Below are 13,062 nucleotides of genomic sequence, written 5' to 3' on the forward strand. Positions count from 1 at the left end.
CTCCTAATAATTGCATTTAGATACTTATTAGACTTTTGATTAACACAATACGGGGAAAACAAAATGCCGTTTCCCCTTGTGGCATATATTTACATTATACCATTAGCTTGAGAGTAAAACAACAATATAAGACGCTCTAACAATGTAAATTGGAACTATTATAGTATTGTTTGTAACAATATGTAATTAACGAACACAACTAAAAATGAATATATATATGCTTTTTTTAATCTGCAGTAAAACAAAGGAAATTGTAAGTACTGTATCTTAATTACCTGGTCGGCCTATATATATAAGCTCTGGGAGTAAAGTCGGTAGAAGTCTTTGAGGATATCGTCAGCTTACGGTATTGTTAAGGAAGGCATCATGATGTTGATGGTGTTTATATTGCTGATTTCATTTGTACAGGTACGTTATTATACTGTAGATTAGATGATGGATGACTTTGAGTTTGGCCTAAAATAGCAGTGGTTTAACCAATTTTGGGGGTGTGGATTAGTTAAATTTTCAACAACCATTGTATTCCACTAAAATAACGGTATATATATATATATATATATATATATATATATATATAGTATGTTTGCCAGCAGATACGGGTGATACCACATACAGTTCTAAACTCATATTGATTCCGGTCTCAATTTAAAAATGTAAAATTCTTAACCATTTTTTTAAAATTTTGTAACGGAAATAGGCCAATCCCGAACACTTGTTTTGAGCATTCAGTATTTTGTTTCTTCGGGTTGATGATAATCAAAATATTCATTTCTATATTTACATAACAAATAAACTTTGTGTTGTAATGTTTTCAGGAGGGCAGTAGCAGACTTACAATTGACGAGAAGCAATTCATTGTAGACATTCACAATGAATATCGAATGAACGTAACGCCAAATGCGGCAGACATGCGCAGACTCGTGAGTATACCAATAATCCTTTACTAATAAGCTTGGTTGCCATTTGGACGCAAAGGCTCAGAAAAACGCAAGTTGACCAATCACTAGCAAAAGTTTGGTTGATCCATGGTGTCGTGATTGGTCAAAATTACTTGCTCTTACGTTCTATTTGGGAACCAAACGATTAAAGATATCGGCCATTTCAACTTGCACGTGCGATATAGTAACTTTGAACCAACCGCTCGCTACGTCGCTTATGTGAACTGCCGAGTAGAGGTAGGCCTGGCTATGTTCACCATGTAAACCATCGGCAGTTAAATAATAGTTAGTCTGGTTATAATGTAAATGTAGAAGTAGTAGCATATGTTGTTTTACCTTTTTGTTTGTATACTTACCTACCACCACTCAATTATTACAAAAGCGGGATTATAATTCGTCCCGTTTTAAAATGTATTATTACAAAACTAATGTAACTAGGTGTGTAATATTGAACTGTTTATTTTATATACAGGAGTGGGATGATGAAGTAGCAGCGGTGGCACAGAATTGGGCATCCGGGTGCCCTGGTGGTCATAACAGTAACGAGTATGGAGAGAATCTAGCATTTAGCACTCTGCCTTTCACCGGTAATATAGAAAATCTGTTTAAAGCTGGCCTGAAGGCATGGCATGACGAAGTCGACGACTACAAATACAACACAGGAGAATGTTCTGGAGTCTGTGGCCACTATACACAGGTATTAGCAGCGTTTTATTTACAGTTTGTAACACGTTTGCCAGGTGCCATTTAACACCTGGTTTTTTCAAAAAGAAAATGGAAAAAGTGGAAATTTTCTTCACTTTTGTAGACGATGAAAAAAATTTCCTTAGATAAACGTTCAACTATTATATGGTTATTCTCTTCTTATTTATATTGAACATTTTTGTCCAGTGTTCACATTAAGGCTAAGATTTATGGTTTCCACTTGGACGCAGAGCAACGACGTAGACGCGACGCAAGTGATTTGACCAATCACAAACAATGAAACTTACTTACTTACCGTACCTTTGTGTCTACGTCCTTTGGTTGCGTCCTAGTGGAAACCAACTTCTGTAATGACTTTTTTAGATGGTTGATACAAGAAGTATAAAGATTGGCTGTGGTACGAATTATGAAGAATGCGCGGGGAGATTTCCTTATACTTTAGTCTGTAACTATTCCCCAGCGTAAGTATACATACAGTTATATTTTGTATTACATTAAACTAATAATGTTAACTTCAAAAAATAACATTGTATGTAATTATATGGTAGAGCCGATACTTTATTTTTACATTTTTTAAATTTATTTATTTATTTATTTTGCTTAAGTGGAAACTACAATGGGAACAAACCTTATCAGAAGGGGAAAACGTGTTCTAAATGTGCCGATGACACTAGATTCTGTGTTGATAAGTTTTGTGGTGAGTTGGAAACTATTATTTTCACTGATAACTCTTGCAGAAATTCAAACGGTTGGTCTGTTAAAACATGTTTTTTTAACTAATCATTGTGCCAGTTTGATTTGGAATTTCAAAAAGTATTATTTAACTTTATATGCACCACACTATACGCAAGTGGAGCAGTATCCTTCAACTATGACGTTTGCCCCTAAATGGAAGAAGAGGTAGAAAGGAATTTACACCCACAACTAGCATTTTACCTTAATTAAAATACTGTACTGTTTCAGCAAGTTAAGTCCTGTATTTGAAAGTTTTGATATTAAACAAAACACAATTGTTATTGTGCCTGTATTTAAGTGTAATAATTATTTACTTTTTGTTTAATTTTCCTTTGTTTAAAAGCTGCTGAATGTTCAGGAAACTGCAGTAAGTAACTGAGTTTATAGTATTTTTTTTATAACTGATGATGACAGAAGTACTGTAATGTGACGTCACCGATTTGTGGCAAATAAGACACATTTCGAGCAACTGTGTTTGACCAAATGAATTGAATTGTAATTTAATTTAATTGAGTGTTGTTGTGGTGATGATCATGCAGCGGACGAGGAATAAAAATTGATATTTCTTGTCTTTAAATCCAAATTAGAGTGTAAGAGAAAATGTAAGAAGGGCGAACTGGACAAGAAGACGTGCACCTGCAACTGCTACAAAAAGAAAGGTTATTACGGCTCGTTCTGTAAACGTAAGTGTATCATTGTTTTTGCGAAAACGTATTTAAGCCGATTTTCTACCAGGCGAAATTGTTCGCGCGAATCGAAAGCGTCAGTTTGAGTAGAGAAGGATTTAGAAGATGGAAACATGCGTATAGCCATCAAGCATAAGTTTTTACCTTGCCAAGCTTACAATTTTTGTTTGTAATAACAATAACTATGCCTAATTAATATTTCAATCACTGTAGAGAAATGCAAGAATACCGACGAGTGCATCAACAGGGGCTACGATACCTGGCCTGACGAAAATGTTTGCGTCGGTGATTATTTCACTGACTTGTGTCCTCTGAAATGCCATCCAGATTGCGGTAAGATGCATTTACATATTATGAACCTTTTTAGCCGGTTTCTTCATTATATTCTTATTTATAAAGAAAACTTCAAATTTAACCGTAAACTGTGCTAATGACAATGATTGTAAGCCTACTAATAAATGGTCACGATTAAAACATCGTTCAAATACAGCTAATTATCATGATGGTGATGATAACAAAAAAGTGCATTTTGATTCATTTGTAAAAATTGTCACTTTGGGACAAACTAATTAGCCTCATTATGAGTTACGCGCGGGAGTTATCACGTGATGATGAGCAATTAAGAAAAACTAAATGGTTATGATACCTTAGGGGATACAAACACAATGTATTTGAATAAATCAATTCATCTGACTCTATAATAGCATTTTGATGATCTAATTTAGTCAATTAATTATAAATGACTTATTCAGAACATCTGTAGTTTCGTTAGAAACTGATGTCGTTTAGCGAGTTGACCATCACAAGCTGCAGATCGGATTATCCACTTGTGCTTGGTCAACTAGCTTGCGTTGCGCTTAACGTTCTAAACTAATCTTAAGTTGACTCGACTAAGGTATGACGTCATTATTATTTTCGATTAAGTAAATTAAATATTATCCATATCCTTTACTCCTGATTCATAATTATTTCAATCTTACAGAATACTTCAAAAACAAGAAAGGTTAATTTGATCCGGATAGGAATTCGTATGCCTACCTATGATGGATGATGTACAATGATGTAGGCCTCCATCAAATAACAACATGTCAATTTACTTAATTCGTAGGCCTACCTATGATGGATGATGTACAATGATGTAGGCCTCCATCAAATAACAACATGTCAATTTACTTCTTGTTATCATTTGTTAATATTATATAATTATTATAATTCTTTAATTATTGAGTTGTTAGTTACTTATGAAATTTAAATCTGAAACTCTAATTAATTAGTCGGGTATAATAAAGAATTATTAGACTAGATAAGATTTTGAACAACATTATAGGCCTGCAGTAACATTTAATTTCCTATACGGGTAAAACATTTAAAACCAAAAATGCTATACAAAGATTTGTAAAAATGTTTTTGTTTTGGAAATTTTCCGATTTGTAAACTTGTTATGAAACCCCCTTGGAAATAATCATTAAAAAATCAAAAATGAAAGTTACTATTTATCATGTCCAGTTTTGTCACTATGTTCATAAATATAGCTAACGGTGTGACAACACTAAATGAGAATGTACTTTTACTTTTCCAAAAAAAACAAACTAATCTACTGATGATATTTACACCAAGTTTAGCAAATATAAATGGAAATACTCCTTTGACAATATGCCAGAACTAAACTTGCTGTATAGTTATTTATATATTTCTGAATAATAATTAGTACCTATGGAGAAATAAAATAGTTCCAAATGAAGAGAGGTAAAACTGAAAAGTTTGTAATGTACGACTAGGGAGTAGCGATATGATAAAGTGTTACGTAATACATATTTAATTGGATACACGGCTATATATAAATGTTTCAATTTGAAAGTGTAGTGTTATTAAACTAACCTCGTCGGTTGGTAAAGTTTGGATTATTCTGGGGAGGAAGTTGCCAAGATGCTTGTCATTGAAGTGTTAGTAGTTGCGTTGCTTATCGAGGTAAGAGTTCTTCCTTTCGTATAAAGCCAGTTCTTCTCTTAAGTACCACTGTATTAAGTTAGAAAAGCAAAATTATACATATTTTTACTCGGGGTACCCGAGTCTAGTACTTACTCATTTTCTCCTTCTCTTCCTCCATCTGGACACTATTGAGTAAAAAGTGCGATTTTTAAAGTACTACTCCTCCCTTATTCGTTATAGTATTGAGCTGGGATTTGGCATGAACATACTACAGGGACATGTCCTCAAAGCTATAGAGCCGGATTTTTAATTTTTTGTTAATTAATTTGTTTAATTAAGAAGCCACAATGTGTGACACACACCACAGCGTTATGTAGTTATATGGTTATATGCGGATTCTTGGCGTAGTGGTTATCACGTTTGCTTAACACGCAGAAGGTACCTGGTTCGAGCCCGGACGAAACCTTTTTTTTTTTTAATTTATGGTGAAAAGTACTGTATACGCAATATGATAATTATACAGAGTATATCTTATTTTTATTATTTTTTAAAATACTTATTTTGTGTAATCGGTAATTATCACTTTTACACATGTTTATTTTGCTTTGTGCTTATTACCATTTATTTGTAATTTAAATGGATTAAAAAACTTTCTGTAACCCACATTTTTAATGTAAGAGGTTTCGTAGTGTAGTGGTTGTCAAGTCTGCTTAACACGCAGAAGGTCCCGGTTCGAGCCCTGGCGAAACCTATTTTCTTTACTTTCTAACTGTATACGTCTGTATACAGCTTCTTTCGCTGTACCCCGAGTATTGCACATTCGTGCTTGTTTTTATTTATTTATTTATTAAAACATATTTAGGCAGGATAACATAATTCAGAAAAGAAAAGATCACAACATTTCTGTTAACATACATGTGTTAACATGTTTATTTTAGTGTCAAATTGATTATAAAATCATGTTTCTTTTTTCAGAGTTCGACTTGTTACACAGCAGAGGAACAGGATGAGATTGTACATTCTCACAATGAATACCGAAAACATGCGAAGCCTAAGGCAGGAGACATGCGAAGATTGGTAAGTTGTGCTACGGAACACCGTCAGTGACGTAGTCTGGGTTCCAGACGGAGTTTTGTCTTAATATTAGTAAAAAGATAAATATTTTGGCACATATGGCGTTTCATACGTTTACTACTTGATTTTGGATACTCCGTCTGGGGAAACACGCACAAGTCACGTGGTTTGACACCAAGAATTCTTGGTGCATACGATTATCCGGTTGACTAGTTTCAGCTGCATGCGATTGGCTACTCACTCGTACACTATTTTAATATTCATATTTCAGAATTTCAAAGACTCAACATCTAAGATGATGCGCATGCGCTATTTTACGTTTAGACAATGTGTACTTGGGTACATCATGAAGGTACCTCCATGGGTACATTGATGAAAGTTTCTGAAGGCTAGAAATGATTTTATCCCTAGTAGTCTGGTAATTATTTGATGGGATTTTTCCCAAGAACATGAAAACTCGTCTTGATATGATAGGTTAGCTTCTCCGCAAATCAAACATTGATTGAATGGATCATTTATTACGCGGAGATATTTTGATTTAATTCCCACCCAGACCCTGTCCTGTTCTGTGTGGTGGTGTAGCCCTGTTGTGTGCCGGTGGTGGTATGTAGGCCTACCTTATTGGCGTTTTATTCGGCAGGTCATACGTGCGAGTTGAGTAGGACCTACGAAGGAGGCCTAGGCCAAGGACTAAACAATTAATAAACAAAACAACTTGGCAACACGATTTTATATTTCAACAGTCTTGATCGTACATTCAGCACTGTTCGTATAGTACTCGATCTTTTTTATTTTGAAACAAAATGATCATTGGCTGATTCGAAATCCATATTTACATACCGCCCGCCCCATATAGCCAAATACGGTATCGTAACCTACGTCATTCTTATCGGATGCTTGCGGTCTGCAAATCGATTTCTATACGTGTTTCACAAGTCTGTATTTTCAGACAAAAATCGCGGTCGAAATAAAAACAAATAAATTTAAAAAAAGACAATACAGACTTGGAGCAAGTCTATCAGTGACGCTGCGAACTGATACAAAATCGACGCGCGCGTACAAATGCTGCACAATTATCAGTGTTGCCTGGTCCGGTCAACATGAGCAATGCAATTATAAGTTTGTCAAGACCAGTTTGCTCTAGAGTTTGGTAAACAGAAGAAAACTTTACAGCTGGTCTGCACTATAGCAACTTTGTTTAAGTTTGCAAACTAAAGTGTGATAGTGTAGTCTAGACTTTAGAATTTAATCGCGCGTTGTTAAAGTGTGCATCTCATCAGAACGGTCTACCAAGTTCGGTATCTTATAGTTTCATTATTCTCTTTTAGGTGTGGGATGATGAAGTAGCTAACATGGCGGAGTATTGGGTGTCAACCTGCCCCACAGATCACAACCCAAATCGTAACAATTACGGTGAGAACATAGCGTTCAGCACTGTACCATTTGAAGGGGACATGCTACTCATTGGAATCGACCGATGGTATGATGAAGTAAAAGACTACAAATATAAAGAGGGTGCATGTACAGGAGTATGCGGTCATTATACACAGGTAAGTCATCTTTCTGATTCACACTAAACTGGTTCATACTATAGTCACATTTGTTTCTTAAGCGTGGTTCCCACTAGAACGCAACGCAGCGACGTAATGACGCATCGTGCTGTATTGCGTAATCACAAATGGGAACCGACGACGGGGGCAAACACAATTATTTTCTTACGTTGTGTAGATTGCGTTACTTTGCGTCGCTAGTGGACACCAAGCTTTAGTATGATCCCATTCGAACGCCACGCAACTACGTAAGCGCAGTCCAAAGTTAACCAATTACAAGCGACAGGTTATCAAACCTGTTAGTGGCGGTAATTATCGCTGTTGGATTCGATTGAATAAAATAGAAAATAGAAATGAAAATAGTTTCAACGCGTCGTCAATGGTCAAATTACGTGCGGTGTATTTACATCCGTCTCTATTGGAAACCATGCTTTAACTAATAATAATAACTGTATTGTTTTAGCCTACTGAACTTCTCAACGTAAATTTATTGGCAGGTTGAAGATGCAAGGAGTTTGAAAGTTGGCTGTGCAAGAAATTTGGACCCATGTGTCAATAACAAATACCCGTATGTGTTCGTATGTAATTACGACCCCGCGTAAGTACTTCTTTTTTGTCTTTCAAAACGCATATCGGTAAATATCCAGTCTCGACGCAAACTGGCACAAAATATGATACGATAAACGGTAACCGTTTTGTCTATCTTAATTGTTATGGTGCCACTAGCTGGAGAAGTGTTTAGAACCTGTTTTTCTCCGAACCATTTGAGTAAAATAGGAAACAACTATGTTGTTCTGTAGGGGTAATATGGTTGGTGAAAAGCCGTACTCAGTCGGAAAGCCGTGTAGTCGTTGCCATGATGACGCAAAGTATTGCGATGCCGACGGGTTCTGCAGTAAGATTCTTTATTATTCTTTTTAACCAAAACGTATATATATTGTGTCAATATCATTACAAGAATATATCTATGTTGTGAAAATTGGTATGGTGACAATTCAGATTATGTTTGCATTTTGTTTAGGCCTAATTTAAATCAATTTGTATATATTTATTGTTTTTACAAAATGCAAATATTTACTACATGATATATTTCCTATTTCGTCTGCAGGTGACTGCACACCTGGATCAGGAGATTGCGGTAAGACATTCATCCAAATCTTTTAAATCTTGATTTAGCAAGTAGGCCTAACCATTGTGAGTTAGACTTAAGCTTGATTCCCACTAGCTATGAAACGTAACACAACCTACTCAACGGAAGAAAATGCCATTCCAATAATTGTGTTTTGAATTACGCAATACAGAACTTTGCGTCGATACTTTGATGCGTTGCGTTCTAATGGGAACCACGCTTTAATATGTATCTGCGTATTTCACCACCAGAGTGTAAGCGAATTTGTGCAAATGGCGGAACTCTAAATGAAGAAGATTGTTCATGTACGTGTGACACAAGCAGCGGATACTGGGGAAGTTTATGTACTGGTAAGTAGGCCTAGTTAGAAAATTTTGGGTTTTTTTAGAAAAAATGTAAATGTATCTTAGAAAGTTTTACGAAAATGTGACATGCGTAACTATTTCTAATTTAACTACGCATATAACAAACAGTTGAAGTAGCGCCATCATTTTATCATTATATCTCTGATTCGTCTAGACAAGTGCGAGAACTCAGCGAGTTGTGACCAGTACCTTACATGGGATAACTCTATTGTGTGCGCCAATGACTATTTCTACAATTCGTGCGCCCTTAAGTGTCAACCAGATTGCCGTAAGTATCGTTATGGGAGTATGGTAATACATTAATTAGAGGGGAGTATGGTAATACATTAATTAGATGGGAGTATGGTAATACATTAATTAGATGGGAGTATGGTAATACATTAATTCCAGGTATTCGGTTCTTATGATAAAATGATCTGTTGACCCCTGACATCAAATCAAAATATATTTTTGAATTCAGGCAGACGATATCCAGTAACATGCAAATTAAACATATTATTAGCTTAAGCTCTTTCTATACTCAAACTTTATGAGGAAAAAAAATGTTGTGTGCCCATATATGATGATGTCATATCACTACCATATTTGGGCACATCACCATTTTGTTAAACTAGTCTGGTAGTGTAGACAGAGCTTTACATTTTGTATTTGGTACTTTCTTTCAGATGCTTAGCTTATTTTATTTATAGATTAACTAATTTATTTAAGCGAATACTATAATTTATTAATTTTACATTTTTCAGAAAGCTCTTAATACTACTTATAACCGACTGAACGATGCATCAGATACGGACGCCGAAACACAACCATTAGATTGCAATGTATTTGAGCAAATCAATCTTTCTTCGATTTTGCTTAAGAATCTATGATCAATAGTAATGTAGGCCCTCTATATTAATGTTCTGAGTAATATCAGGAAGCGAATAAAGTTGAGGAATGATGAATAATTCATGATGCATCACTTACCCACGAAAATAATGTATCAGGAAACGATTACAATTTGAGATATAAGTTACATTAATGTAGTAATAAATACATATTTAGTCAAAGCAACAGTACAGTATCAACATTGTTTTGGTTACTACTTTGTTTTTCCAGAGCAAATTTATTCACGCGAATCGAACTTTCTTTTATTTGATTGGTTGCGCATTTTTCAACGTCGTTAAGTAGTTGGAAAAACATTAATGCACAAACAATCGGGACCCAGGAATGGTCTATTCTAGTGAACAGATTAGTAGTAAAAACAAGGCTATATACATGGCTGCAGTCGCGTGCTAAAATTTGAGTTAGTGTTTACGGACCATCCGACCGACCAATCGACCAACCGACCGCGTTGCATGCGACTAAAAACAGGCTTTTCTATGCGTAAAGTTACTAGGACGACGTAAGCGCAACGGACGTTATTTGACCAATCACAAGCGATGGATCATCCGAATTATAGCTTGTGATTGGTCAACTTGCTTGTGTTGCATCACATTGGGAACAAAATACAGTAGCTTAAACATGTATTTTCGGAAACGCTCTCCGTGATGATTGAGCTAATAGCTTTTCACATTAAAAAATAAACATAGTTCAACATAATAGCTTAGTTAATATTTAACAAGGCCAACAGCCATTAAGTCGCGTGCTACAATGCATAGTGATACCGGACCGACAGACAAACAGACTGACAGACAGACAGACCGACAGACAGACGGACCGACCGACATAGTGAACTATACTGACCGAAATTACTGAACATGTTTAAAAATGTTGAAATGTTTAAAAACATTTATATTGTTTTAATTTACACGTGCGTAGCCTGTCACATTTGACGTGCTCGTATAACGTAATTTCGAGTTGAAAATTAAGTCAAGAAAACAGAAATCGGGCAAAAAGTGTGCGCAATAACATTTAACGCGCAGTGCGCGCGCAAAAATCTGCGCACTCATGGCAATTTTGTAAACGCTTAAAATTGCCTGAAACGTACTCTTATTTCATCGAAAATAAATTTTGAAAATTTTAAGCGCACGTACGGATGCGTTACATGCGCTACGCACGTAATTGTATTGCCATATGATGATTTATGCCCTGAAATTTATGAGTACCAAATTTTATTTAATTGTGATTCATGGTTGTTAAGATATGATTACAAACGTGATTTCGTTAAATCGTGCGTAGACCGCGTAATTTTTTATTGCGCACCGTGAAAACATAACCACATCGATTCCTGGCCATAAGGAATATTCTGTGAAAAATTGACTTAGCTAGATTAAACTGATATCAAGATAAGGTCATAAAGCGACAAAACGCATAGTGATACCGGACCGACAGACAGACAGACCGACAGACAGACCGACAGACAGACAGACAGACAGACCGACCGACCGACTTAGTGAGTCGCTTCCACGCGACTAAAAACGCTAGCATTCCGATTGTGTTAAATAAGGCGTAACATTGTTTATCTACTGATTTATGCAAAGAAAAAAAGAAATGAACCGGAATATTATACATGTCTTTGAATGTGGTGTAGCCGATAATCGGATGCTGTATAATTATAGCCGATAATCGGATGCTGTATAATTACCACAGATTTCGCCACTATTCAACGCCGATGCCTCGTTTACAAGAATTTTGTCGCACAGTCGCCATGAGCAATGACGTGGTAAATGTAACTATACTTGTAATAGGTTGTGTTTTATAAATATTTTAGTATTGTGTATTGCTTTGGATGATTCATAATATCTATATTTGGATTATTTCACACGTTATATAAAAGGATACTAAATACTACTATACTGAAGATACTAAATACTAACTGTAATTTTATTAACGTTTACAAAATTTATTGTGATAGCTCACGCACACATTAACATTTACGTATTGAAAATATAATTTGTACAGATAATTGTATACACAATAATCTTTATTGTCTTTCTCAAATATACATAAAATCATAACCAAAGACTCCTGTATCGCCTAATATAACCAGTGCCTTCCATGTAAGGTTACTTGGGTTACACCGGTGTGATATAGATGAGATGCTGTATTACCGAATATTCTATGATACTGGGAAAATACTGTATTGCATTGTATTGTAGTATGTGGAATTACAACACTGAGAATCGAAGCAGTGTCAAATACTATTACGTCACTTCTGGTCCGTTAACAATTAAAATCAGCCAAGAAACAAATTATAAAAAGAGTATTTCTGTTGGCTAACTGTATTATAACACTCATTTAATCTCAATTATCTTAATGGGAACAAGAAATCTGAAAGAAATTAAAATTTCATTACAAAAATACAAATTAAGGTCCTAATTTTTAGAAAATTATTATATGAATTAAATTTACATGCAAATTGCAACAATAGCTTTAGAAATGATAAAGACAGATTTATGTTTTCTGTACAATGAAGAAATTACGTGATGTGTTATTTTCCATCCTACTTCTTATTCATCTTCCTCTAAGTCACATATTTCTCCTCTTTCCTCCTAATTTCCTCTTTCGATTCATACTGTTATGAAATGTGTGTCTTTAAAATATATTATCCGCCTCGAACTTCCTACTTATTCATCCTACCACTCTCCTCCTCATTCCTCCTAATTTCTTCTCTGATTTCATACTGTTACTAAATGTGTGTCTTAGACGTATTGTTTTATTTTAAGTTTTATAAAATATATCATCCGCCTCGAACTTCTTCCTTTCATCTTTTCACTCTCCTCCTTTTCCGATTTCATTCTCCTCCGATTTCAGAGTGTAATAAAATGTGTGTCTTAGTATAGTCTTATGTCTATGTTTATATGTAGGATTTTTTTATCAGGTCTATTTGCAAGCGAGTTTAGTTGTACTTTACACTATATCATTAATCTTGCGGACCGTGACGTGGACATAACGATCTGTATAAAGAAATGTTTGTTTTGTCCCGCCTTTGAGGTATTGATACAAACACCATCTAGGCTAATAGTAATG

The 13,062-nt window shown here is 35.1% G+C and overlaps 2 protein-coding genes across 2 annotated transcripts; both read left to right on the plus strand.

Annotated features, from left to right (window-relative positions):
* Nucleotides 1–282: 282 nt before the first annotated feature.
* LOC140057811 (GLIPR1-like protein 1) lies at nt 283–4,618 on the plus strand. The gene is made up of 9 exons (XM_072103557.1): nt 283–408; nt 816–920; nt 1,411–1,635; nt 2,007–2,104; nt 2,249–2,340; nt 2,722–2,745; nt 2,966–3,061; nt 3,278–3,397; nt 4,047–4,618. Exons 1-9 carry the CDS (start codon nt 367–369, stop codon nt 4,070–4,072), a joined length of 828 nt encoding a protein of 275 aa, XP_071959658.1. The 5' UTR covers nt 283–366; the 3' UTR covers nt 4,073–4,618.
* A 305-nt stretch (nt 4,619–4,923) lies between these two features.
* Nucleotides 4,924–10,160, plus strand: LOC140057812 (cysteine-rich venom protein-like). Its single transcript, XM_072103558.1, has 9 exons — nt 4,924–5,032; nt 5,969–6,070; nt 7,396–7,617; nt 8,115–8,215; nt 8,418–8,512; nt 8,726–8,755; nt 8,998–9,096; nt 9,266–9,379; nt 9,855–10,160. The coding sequence occupies exons 1-9, from the start codon at nt 4,991–4,993 to the stop codon at nt 9,863–9,865; spliced, it is 816 nt and encodes a 271-aa protein (XP_071959659.1). The 5' UTR covers nt 4,924–4,990; the 3' UTR covers nt 9,866–10,160.
* The last annotated feature ends 2,902 nt before the right edge of the window (nt 10,161–13,062 follow it).

This window comes from Antedon mediterranea, chromosome 8 (genome assembly GCF_964355755.1).
Source record: "Antedon mediterranea chromosome 8, ecAntMedi1.1, whole genome shotgun sequence".
NCBI lineage: Eukaryota > Metazoa > Echinodermata > Crinoidea > Comatulida > Antedonidae > Antedon > Antedon mediterranea.

Excerpts from the sequence above, each read along its gene's own strand:
- LOC140057811 (XM_072103557.1), top strand. The coding sequence starts at position 367 with ATGATGTTGATGGTGTTTATATTGCTGATTTCATTTGTACAG. Across the intron at positions 1,636-2,006 it reads TCTGTGGCCACTATACACAG|ATGGTTGATACAAGAAGTAT; the intron begins GTATTAGCAGCG and ends TGACTTTTTTAG. Across the intron at positions 2,105-2,248 it reads GTCTGTAACTATTCCCCAGC|TGGAAACTACAATGGGAACA; the intron begins GTAAGTATACAT and ends ATTTTGCTTAAG.
- LOC140057812 (XM_072103558.1), top strand. The coding sequence starts at position 4,991 with ATGCTTGTCATTGAAGTGTTAGTAGTTGCGTTGCTTATCGAG. Across the intron at positions 8,216-8,417 it reads GTATGTAATTACGACCCCGC|GGGTAATATGGTTGGTGAAA; the intron begins GTAAGTACTTCT and ends GTTGTTCTGTAG. Across the intron at positions 8,513-8,725 it reads CGATGCCGACGGGTTCTGCA|GTGACTGCACACCTGGATCA; the intron begins GTAAGATTCTTT and ends TTTCGTCTGCAG.